At 36.3% G+C, this 11,326-nt stretch overlaps 1 protein-coding gene across 1 annotated transcript; it reads left to right on the top strand.

Moving 5' to 3' along the window:
• The first annotated feature begins 2,987 nt into the window (after positions 1-2,987).
• LOC149959832 (uncharacterized) lies at positions 2,988-7,905 on the top strand. The gene is made up of 7 exons (XM_090167394.1): positions 2,988-2,992; positions 3,129-3,399; positions 6,945-7,096; positions 7,160-7,255; positions 7,335-7,418; positions 7,621-7,686; positions 7,755-7,905. Exons 1-7 carry the CDS (start codon positions 2,988-2,990, stop codon positions 7,891-7,893), a joined length of 813 nt encoding a protein of 270 aa, XP_090023520.1. The 3' UTR covers positions 7,894-7,905.
• The last annotated feature ends 3,421 nt before the right edge of the window (positions 7,906-11,326 follow it).

Here is an 11,326-nt window from a genome sequence, read left to right on the forward strand (position 1 = left end):
GCTAAAATTAAGCGTTTATTCCCATTCGACCGAAATCCCATTCGACCGAAAGAATCTTAAAATGTAGCCCAATTGGCGGGGTGATTTGGTATTTTATTTATAAGGTATGTACTATCGAAGATCCATGTTTAGGTTAGGTTAGGTTAGGTTAGGTTAGGTTAGAGTTGGTTAAGTTTATTATTTCAGTTTTGGTTCCCTCCTTTATTAGCTATCCGCTCCATTGCAAACGACTTCAGTAACTAAATTGAAAACATAGCAAAAGCCAATTTATATAGCAGCGTTCGGTCGAATGGGACACATAAAAGCGTTCGGTCGAATGGGACACATAAAAACCGCACGTTTCGGCGGAATTCGGTCGAATGGGACACATAAAAACCGCACGTTTCGGCGGAATTCGGTCGAATGGGACACATAAAAACCGCACGTTTCGGCGGAATTCGGTTGAATGGGACACCTCAAAAACCGCCTTCGGTCGAATGGGATTTCGGTCAAATGGGACTAAAGCAAAATTAAGACTTGTGACTTTTCCACCTGCATTATGTTTGATTTGGGAGAAAAAGGTTTCTACAGAGCTTCCTTTGATTCTAAGCGGTCACAAAAAGTAATATTTTCCATGTAAATTAAATAGTCCTTTGCGAGGTCCTTCATCCCGAATTATTCTCAATAAATCCCAAGTCTTTTAAGAAATTCAGAAACAAAATATTAGTAAACAAGTGATTTGACAAATGTATTTTGTCATTACATATCTGCCAAGATATAAATAATTTTTAGTAGCGTTGCTCAGATTGAATTCATGATCATTGTCTAATAAGATAAGTATACAAAATGATATATAGGTTTAAGAATTTTTTCAAGTTAATAATCACTTACTCAGGATGTCTTTTAACGAATCAGACCAAAATTAACCCTTCCTGTATGTTTTTGATCGATAAGTCTGATGGATCTCTAACGGATGTTTTCGACAACATCAAATCTTCAAAAACTAATTGGCAGGCTTAATGGTAATTGTAAGCTGCTAGAGTCGAATCGTAATCATTTGTTTGTACGCCAGATACTGGATGAGCATATTCATAAATGGCTGATAACACACAATTTGACTTTAATTTGATTTTATTTAATTTAACTTCAATAGAGCGTTCTATAAATTCGGTGTGGTGTGCTTTCCCCCTTTTGAGTTCAGAGGAGGTGAAGGTTTGGCCAGTATTTCGTGTGAGATAAAAATATTTATCTGGCAAACCCGTAAGAAATTGAGAGCAGTCGATTTTTAGGAGTAGCGTAGTTGCTAGCCTAGACTTCACTCATTTCCGGCTTTCCGCGACGTTTTTCTTATTTTAAATGATTTTTGTAATAAATGTATGATGGCAAATAAGCAAAATACTAGTCCCAAATTAATCAACGGGTTTAAAAAGAGACTTAGATCATGAAAATATTCTTAACCCCAAACATACTTCAACACCTAGTGTCCCTCCTACCACTCCTAAAAGGTACGTCTCTAAAATATTCATATAAAGACAGGACATAAGCCGAATTCTCTTAAACCAAAGAATGACAAATATAGTTAGTCCTGCTGAACTAGCTCTATAGTCTGTATGAAAAGTTTGGCCGGTTTTGGGCTGATTTTATAGAACGCTCTATTAAACATCTGCATTATTCTAGCGGGTTTCACAATTCATTTCGTCCATTGGTCCCTTTTTACATGGCTTTGAAGTAGTTTCGATACCAGACGTGGTACTCTCAACTTCCGAAGCTCATCTTCCGCAACTTCAAGTCAATGATTGGCTGTCATCCAAACTCTACACCTCTTAAGGCGAACTTCTTCGGTCTTTCAGTGAAATATAACCATAATGCGTTGATCATGTTCTTTAGTTGTCATGACAAAAATTAAATTACTGAACGGTTTCTTTAGAAGAAAGGGGTGATGGAGAGCTGCTTCCACCTACTTTTCCAAAGCTTTAAAAAATTCGACTTGGAAAAATCAAGAAGGGTTCGCCAAAGATGAAGCGAGCAACCCGGGGCTTGAGTTGAAAAAAGTTCACCTCGCCCAACCCCAAACAAAGCCTCTTTGTTAAGCCCCCAAATACAAGCTTATCAATTTTAATTCAAAACTGATGGGATGGACAGATGATTAAATATATAGTTCTTCCACTTCTGTACGGATTGACAAATTCCGGATTTATTTCCACATCTATCTCATTGACTTTTTTGGTGTAAGGAAAGGTTCCGTGAAACTCCACTACTTGTTTAATGAACGTCAAATTTGCAATAACAGCGTCGCAAATGATTGCCGAAACGTTAAAACCGCCAAGTTGGAAGGCTTGAAATACTTGAAACAAGCAAATAAAAGTAGAACATGAATAATCTGTTGATGAAACGGAGAAATATGGGACAATAATATTATAGTTTGAGATAAGATCTCGCCAGAGGAACTGCAACATATAATTTGCTTTACAAATATCTTTATCACAGTCAGTATCATCGTAGAGATCTTCCAAGTGAAAATAAAATCGAATTGGCCTGGCAAGCTCTGCACACTTGTGGTTTTTGCTATTCCTGTGGTATCGTAGTCTTACGCCCTAGCCAAGGCAGCTTCTGAAATAGCGTATCATTGCCAAAATATATAATGAACACGACTCAGTGTTGGCGAGTAAACGAGTGCTTGGGTTTATTTAATTAAAACAGGTTATATAGTTATGGATAAAAACTATGTATGTATAAAAACCATAATCAACAATTGATAACAGATTACAGATTACAACACTTCCCCTCGAAATTAGATCTCGGGGAAGACTATTTGATTAATTGCATTAGTACTGAAGTCTGTCCGGTGGTTTTCGGAGTCTGGTGAATCGTCGTGGTTCTGGATCGTGGTCCGGACTCTCAGGTGAACTGTCCAGCTCCGGACAAACGTTTTTAGTTTACAGGTTTAGTCTACAATTGAGGGGCCTCAATAATTAAATTAACATTTCGTATCTTAAACCTGCTATGCTATGGGGTACTTCACGAATGCAGAAAATGCGTCTGATGAATGGACTCGCTCAGGGAAATGCGGTGGAAGCGCGGCGCTTGTATCTGGAGCACTTTCCTCAAAGACAGCTTCTAAATTGACAAACGTTCACGGTGGTTGACAGACGTTTAAGAGAAACTGAAAAAATACAACCCACGAGACCTGCTACTGCAAAAGGAGACGTACCAGAAGACGTGGAGGAACAAGTACTTACCATCTTCGAGGATGATCCTACGACAAGTACTAGGCAAGTTGGTCATCAATTGCCAGTCGACCATGTACTTATCTGGCATATCCTTCGTGGACAACAGTACCATCCATTCCATTTACCAAAGATTCAATCTTTAAATGAGGTCGATTATCCAAGACGAATCGAATTTTGTCAGTGGTTTCAAGTGAGCGCTCCTAGTTTTTGACGAGGCTAATTTTTCTTGTGACGTCATTTCCAATTTAAATAATCGTCATGAGTGGCAGCAAGAAAATCCGCACGCGACAACCGTTAGGTCACATCAAGTGCAGTTTAATCTCTACGTCTGGTGTGTAATTGTTGGCGATCATTTAATTAGACCTTATTTTCTACCACCAAAACGTATTGGTGAGTCGTACTTAACCTCTCTACAAGGCACTTTACCAGAGCTACTTGATGACGCACGGCTAGTAGTAACACATTGAATGTGGTTTTTACACATTGGGGCACTCCCTCATTTAAGCCTTCGGGTTAGAGCTCATGATGCTCATCTCAATGCCGAGTTTCATCAGGTCGAGGCGGAACTCCTGATTTGAACCCTTGTGATTTCTATCTTTGGGGCCATGTCAAGGACTTAGTATTCAAAGCTGAAGTTCGAGACGTTGAAGACCTACGTCAACGCGTAATTGACGCCTGCGACACAATCCGAAACACACCAGAAATCTTTCGTCAGGTTTGAGAATCTTTCCGAAGGCGCGTCCAAGCTTGTCTACACGCAAATGGGGGTCATTTCGAACAACTTTTGTAAATACAATGATCAATGTAATGTTCATTGCACAATCTCTCATCTACAAAAATAACTCACAAGTTATCCACTATTTAAAATAATTGGTCAATCTCTCCTATATTGAAATAACCCATAAGCTATCTTTTACAATTATTTCACAATCTCTCATCTACTAAAATAACTCACAAGTTATCTTAAAATTTAAGAGAATTGGTCAATCTTTTCTCTACTGAAATAACGTTTAAAGGCCTAGGATTTCTTCTGCCAGTTTTCCTTTAAGTTTTCTTCTAGCCGTGCAAATATCCTGGTGGTAGGCCAACCGCAGAAGATATCCTAGGCCTTTAAGTTATCCTTTATAATAATTGCATAATATCTCTACTGAAATAACGTTTAAGTTCCCCTGTTCAATAATTGCACAATCTCTCTACTGAAATAACGTTTAAGTTATCCTTTACAATAATTGCACTTTATCATCTTCTGAAATAACTCATAATTTGTCCTTTATTTAAAAGAATTGGTCCATCTCTCCACTACTGAAATGACCCATAAGCTCCCCTCTAAAATAATTGCACAATCTTTGCTTTATTGAAATAACCCATAATCTCTCCAGCCATTTGGTTTCTAAAAGAATACTTATTTTTGGGAAATAAAACTATGATTTGTATTCTCGATTTGGGTCAATTTATTAACCTTTTATTTTACTTTTTTTAACGTTTCTAAACCTAGACAACAAACCCATAACGTTTTGCCAATTTTTGAAAATGGTTTGGGTTTTGTTTGGTTAAAAATTTACTAACTTAAAATCTGTTCAGAGCACATGGATAATTCAGAGTCTTAATTATTATTTAAAGTCAGCATTTATAGTTATAGCGCCTCATATAAAATAAAACAACTCTTATTTTTTGATGGACTTATGGCGCGGATAAGATTGTGTTGGAGAGACCATTGAATTGGGAATAGTAGCGCTAGAATTACAGTTTCCATTTGCCTTCCGCGAAACAAAATTTTCAAAATCATTTGTCGGTGGCGCCATCCGCTGTTAGCGGCGGGAACTATATCCAATAAATTGTTTTTTTTTGGCGTCAGTGGGAATTTGAAACTGATATAAGTTAAGACTTTAAAAGTGATAGATGGCGCCACCGTAAAATGATAGAGTTGACGGGTGAGTGCGCCGACTCGAAATTTCATAATTTGTTTCGCGAAACCACAACTTCCGAACCCGATGTAATTCTTGCGGTACTATTCTCAATTCAATGGGATGTACTTTCTTTCAGCATAACTACTCGTACCTCATCTATTGGCCGGTACCTGTATTAAAAATTGGAAAGATTTCACCAATAATATATTTGTTTTAATTTAATGAGATCTGAGATGGTTTTTAGCGTTGCTGCCAAAGAGTAAGCTCCTTATCCTCTAAAAATCAAATAACAGCTCTACCCCATTGGTTTCCTAAAACTGACGTCTTCCAACGCGATTGAAGCAAGAACCGGTGATGTTTTTCCTTCCCCCTCCTTCTCGTGCCGTTCTTGTTCACCTGGGGCGCGTCAAAATTCTAAGAATTCTTCCCTTGATAGTGAGAATTCTCACTTCTCAAAATTTTGACGGTCCTTCTCGCAGGAGATGACGTCATCTCTTCTCACAGGAGGTGACGTCATCTCTTCTCGCAGGAGGTGACGTCATCTCTTCTCACTAGTTCTTTTGAGAAGAGTGAGAATGCCTCCGAGCATTCTCACTTGGTCAAAAAGGGGGATTTAAAAAAAATGGCAGCTACTATTCTAATCAGTTTACTTGATGCTGAATAAAATAAACAATGTGATATTTTTGTGGACGAAAATGAATTTCAGAGAATAAAGAATGGTTAGTTAATTTTCGATGCAATTAAATTATAAATCAAATGTTTTTTTTCCTTCAGATATTGTCGTGAAATCGTGGAAGAATAATATTTATTGTCAAAGGCTTAGTTTACAACGTTCGTGGCATTTTCGTTAGCCGCCATCTTTAGAAGAGTCTTTTTACATTTGACGCATTTTAGCGAGTTCTCACGGGGAGAAAAATTCTCACGAAGAACTCTTCTCAAGAGAAGAATTCATTCTCAGAATTTTGACGCGCCCCTGGTTGTAATTCTTGTTTTTTAAAAATTCCTTATATGTTCTTAAAATCATTATAAGTAAGTATTGAAGGTTTTGGCCAGATTTTAAATATGCATATATGAGAGTTAAAAGTCATATAAGTGAACCTTTTAAATACTAACCTTTGTATGCAATGTTGTGTTATAAGGTTACTTTATTTTGTTAATATTTCTTTATTTTTTAAATATTTCAATGACAAAGATATAAAAAATTGACCTTCTGGTTGGTAATTTTGAAAATAACAAATTAAAGGGAGTATAACCCTACGTGTTTGGTAGAGTGCGATAAGCTTACAGAAATATCCACCGGAATCGCTACCGTCGAATACCTCGTAGAATCTCTACTATTCCCGCCACTCGTATCTCCGCTCAAACCCTGTTTTTCCACGCGGCCGAGTACAAGTGTTACAAAGTGTAGAATCATGGAGTCGTGTCTTCGCGTTAGAAATCGGAAAAGAAATTTTAAAAATCTTCGAAATACCGAAATTACGAGGTCTCGCGTATATTTATTGTCCGCTTTTGAGGAATTTGAGTTGCAGAAAAAGTTATGGGTCAAAGAAGAAAGTTCCGTTAGGCCTTGTCGCCTACCAAATTTATTTTCAACCAAATGTCCAGTGAATTCCTCGAGGGGCTGATCACTCCGCGTAATCGGTGTACATAGCCGTACCTTTGACTGTACTAATGGGATTACACGTAATCTTTGAAGTTCCTGCCTTTGGAAGTGGTAATCTAATCGTAATCCGGTGTACAGACTTTCTAAGAGTGGTTAGCCCCTCGGAATTCCTTTATCATCGAACATCTTTTGGATTTCCACAAAGGCTGTAATTTTTGTTTTAAGCCTGAATTTGAAACCTTAGATAATACTAGTGAAACTTGTCAAGTTAATGACTTTATAGAACCTGTAGGTGATATATCTACAGAAACATTTCTGTCACCCTCAACATCTAGAACAATAGTGTCATCTTCGCAAGCATTAACACCATGCACTAGGTAAGTAACTGTAATTATTAAACACCCAGAATAAAAGTTAAGTACATTATTATTAACTTTTAGGAAACGTATAGATCTTACAAATGCTTCCTTACCATTAGAATTGGTGTCATCAACACCAATTGCTTTTGCTCCAACATTAACACCTAGTACTCCTCGGTAAGTAGCGTTAATTATTAAAGGTACAGGTAACTTTTCCATGAACTTATTGTTTTTATTTTACTTTTACACGGTGTAGAGACCTTACAAATGCTACTCCATCATTGGTTCCATCTTCACCAATGGAGATTACACTGTCTCATCGATTAACACCTCGTACTAGGTTAGTAGTTAAAACTAGTTATATTTTTTAAAAACACGGTTTAGATGTTATAATAAAGCTCCCACGGAATTGGAATACCAGGGGGACGTAAGAAGGTATTTTGTAAGTAGGGGCAAGCCAGTACAAACCCGGGAACGAAGTTCAGAATGTCAATTTTACTAATAATTTTTTAAAGAGCTTATCAAATGTTTTTAACTTTTAGAAGGCGTATAGACCTAACAAATGGTGCTTCACCATTAGAATCATTGAATAATTCAAATTTGACTTGGTAAATAATTTTAACGTAATGGCAATTTGAATAATAAAGAAAAATAATGGTTTTAAATTATGCTTTAGGGCTACAGCAGGTAGTACCCCTGTCAATAAAAGGATAGAATTTGATGATGAGATTAATAACGACTCTGAGTCAGATGGTGATAATTACGATAATGAAGATGAAAATGATGATAATGTTCAACCAGATACTAATGATTAATGTTTAGTTTCCTTGAAAGACATTATGTATCTTTTTAATGAAACAAAATCCGGGAATTGTAAGGAAAATAGATGTACGGGTAATGTTAAGGTTAATTGCACAAGCAGAGCGCTAATTGTCAATGTCAAATGGTCGTGTCAGTATGGTCATGAAGGAGCTTGGTCAAATAATCCTAAAATGAATCTTAGTATGAGTGCGGCTATACTCGTTTCTGGAAATTCATACGCTAAAGTATTTTTTATTGCATTTACTATAAGTATCATAACTGTACGTATCACAATTGCAAATATTACCACATAACTGATTTTAGGAGTTATTGTGCAATCATGGTTTCATTCAGCACGGAGTCACCTAGTGTCTAAAATACTTGACACTTCCCCGGAATATCCATTTTCTGCTAAATTTGTGTGATACGAAATAGAATTGACTCATTGAGAAAAGTTAAGGTTAATTGAATAATAATGGGCAGTGTCATACTTATGCTTAGTATATTACTTATGCATTTACTTAATGGAAAATCGTGAATTTTTACTTTTCATTAAAACGTAGATACAGTGCTTATTTAAAGTTTTGGAAATCAAGTTTTTCAGTCGAAAAACTTTTCAGAAATGGGTTAGAGAAAAGTGTATTGCACCAATTGTCCGATATTGGGATAATGAACAAGTAAGTTGTTCTGAGATAAAAGGTTACCTGATACCATAGTGAAAGGCTAGACTGGCTTAAGTAAACCCTGATTGATTTTAATGTTGTAGGTTTCTATATTGGCTAAACACACTAAGCCTTTAAAAGTAGCAATCGACGGTCGAAATGACAGTCCCGGGCACACTAGTCAGTATTGCGCTGTAACCGGAATGTTGTTGGATAATAACAAGATTGTCGATATACAATTTATTGATAAGCGACATACCGCTGGTAACAGTAACCAAATGGAGGTAGTTGGTTTTGAGATAATAATATCCAAACTAGGAAAAAGGAATAAAATATCTGAAATTGTTACTGATGGCCATAGGACAATAGCAGCTCGAATGAGTAAATATATTTAGCTTTGCCATTCAAATTCAAAATTAATCATTGCACTTTATTACATAGGAAACACACATCCACACATCAAGCACCAACAAGACATTTGGCACGCGGCAAAAATCTTAAAAAGACGCTAAAGAAGGTGTGTCATTCAAAATTTATTTAATTTGGATTTTTGTCTCCTGTGGGGTACAAATAACAAAGTAACGGAAACCACGTAATTGGTTTTTTTCACTCATTAATGTTTTCAAACGCGTTTGACGCCACTCATCAGATACTTATTAAAAAAAAACCTGTCCAAAAAGCAGGTGTTTTTGATGAGCATCCAATGTTCATTGTGGAGTCGTAACCGTAAACGTAAAAAGGCGTACAGTAGGAAAATGACGGCATCAATTACTCATTGATGTATTTGATGAGCGTTACTGAACGGACCCCTAATTTGAGCCCCAAGTATTGTTTATTACCCCTTTTTATTATCTTTATGAAGAACTTTATTTTAAACACATTTCAGGCAGGAGGAAGAAAAGAAACAAGACCTCTCTTACAGTGGGTAAAAGCGATAGCTGATCATTTTGGGTTTTGTTCTCAACACTGTGAAAAGGATCCAAATAAAATGAGAGTGAGTAAAAATTCGGATTTTCCTAAATTCCACATACTAATCATGAAGGTTATTTTCAGCTCATGTTCATAACTGTTTTGCACCACATTCAAGGGATACATGAGTGGTCAACTGGTCGTTGCAGGCACCACGAAAATTTAACAGTCCCTAATGGCGATAAGGAATAGCTGAAGAAAGGGTCACCACCATTTGAGGCATTGAGGGCTGTCATATTAGATAAAGATTTTCTAAAGAGTTTCAACTATTTCTCCAATTTTAGGTGAGAGTAAAATATATTAATAATAGCTTTTATTTTTCTGGTTTAGTACTATAATTGCAATTTCAGATATACTGGTGCTCTAGTGAATTTTCACAGCCTCATATTAAAATATGCATTGAAACGAAATACATTTGGGTAATGTTCTGTTGTCTATTCTAGAAGTCTTACCTGATACCATAAGTAACATGATAATAAGAAGTATGAAGATTAGCAAACATTACCACTAAAATAAAATCTTTTATTATAACAAACCATGGACCAAAAATATCTTAACCTTTATTACCACTAAGTTGCTTTTCAGTGTTATTGCCCAATCATGGCATATATCCGCACAACGCCCTCTAGTGTCTAAAATATGTGACCAAGCCGTAATATCTATTTTCTGCTATATTTGCAAGGGGATAAGAAAGATTTAGGGTTAGCGTACTGTATGATTGGCTTAAAATCTATATAAACTTCATTCACCGAGGATGCTAATACATGTATACTACTCAGCAGTTGGAAGTTCAAGTTGGAACTGGGCGAGAGTGTCAGTGAATAAAAAAGTTTCATTAGAAAATTAGCATTAAAATACTAGGCCATGTTCATGTCCTACTTATCTCTATTATGTTACTTATAGTGGGAGGAGTTGCGTAACTGGGGAACCCAGGCACCCTCCAGAACATATAGAATTATACGGTTTTCATTAAAACAGAGTTTAATTTACATAACACCTTAGATGGGAAGGCTATATCTGCCGAGTCATACTAGCAGCTCTTGACCACAATGAAAATGTGTATCGACCTCTTCGAAAGAATAAAACAACGGGTGATATAATGTATAACATTCTTATAGGTAAATAAATTGAAAAAAATTAAAACCTATTATTATTTAGGTATGAACGACGCTACTCAAAAATTAGCTATCAGTGGTGTGCTAGGAAATTGAAAGAATTCAAGTATCATAGATTTATGACAAATTTGGTTGAAATTATTTGCGAAGAAGAAGGAAAAGATTCATTAACTATCTGTAACAGGATAGAAGTTAACCCAAGAAGTATCAAACCAAACATTTCACCTACTGAATGCCCCAGAAAGATTGAGCTAATTGAAAAACATATTAGTAAATTTAATGGTAAAGAAATGTAAAAATAAATCAGGATTAACAAACAAACTAATTTTTCCTATTTGTGATAAAATGTTTATTTATTTACAATATGCCATATTCTTGAAATCCCCTGTAAATTCCATTAGCTGAAGGAAACTAGTCCCTTATTGCCCACACCACACATGCGGGAATGATGACTCTGTTACCTTGGCATAATCGACCACAACGCCAGTGAATGAAACTTTTATATGATGCATGGCGAAACACTTTGTTCGTAAAACCTTCATCAACTTGTACCTGATCTTGTCTAGCCAGAATTAATATTTCTAGAACATCCCTTTCCAGAAGAAGTGGTAGAAATCGTTGGTGCTCAGTTATACAACCGGTGTTCCTATTTCGTGTGCAACACTCCCTCTCTATAGGTATCGGCATTTGGTGCATAAGCA

The sequence above is a fragment of the Leiobunum rupestre genome, chromosome 2 (assembly GCF_980474605.1).
Source record: "Leiobunum rupestre chromosome 2, qqLeiRupe1.1.hap1, whole genome shotgun sequence".
In the NCBI taxonomy this organism is placed as follows: Eukaryota; Metazoa; Arthropoda; class Arachnida; order Opiliones; family Sclerosomatidae; genus Leiobunum; species Leiobunum rupestre.

Excerpts from the sequence above, each read along its gene's own strand:
- LOC149959832 (XM_090167394.1), top strand. Across the intron at positions 7,256-7,334 it reads TTAACACCTAGTACTCCTCG|AGACCTTACAAATGCTACTC; the intron begins GTAAGTAGCGTT and ends TACACGGTGTAG. Across the intron at positions 7,687-7,754 it reads AATAATTCAAATTTGACTTG|GGCTACAGCAGGTAGTACCC; the intron begins GTAAATAATTTT and ends ATTATGCTTTAG.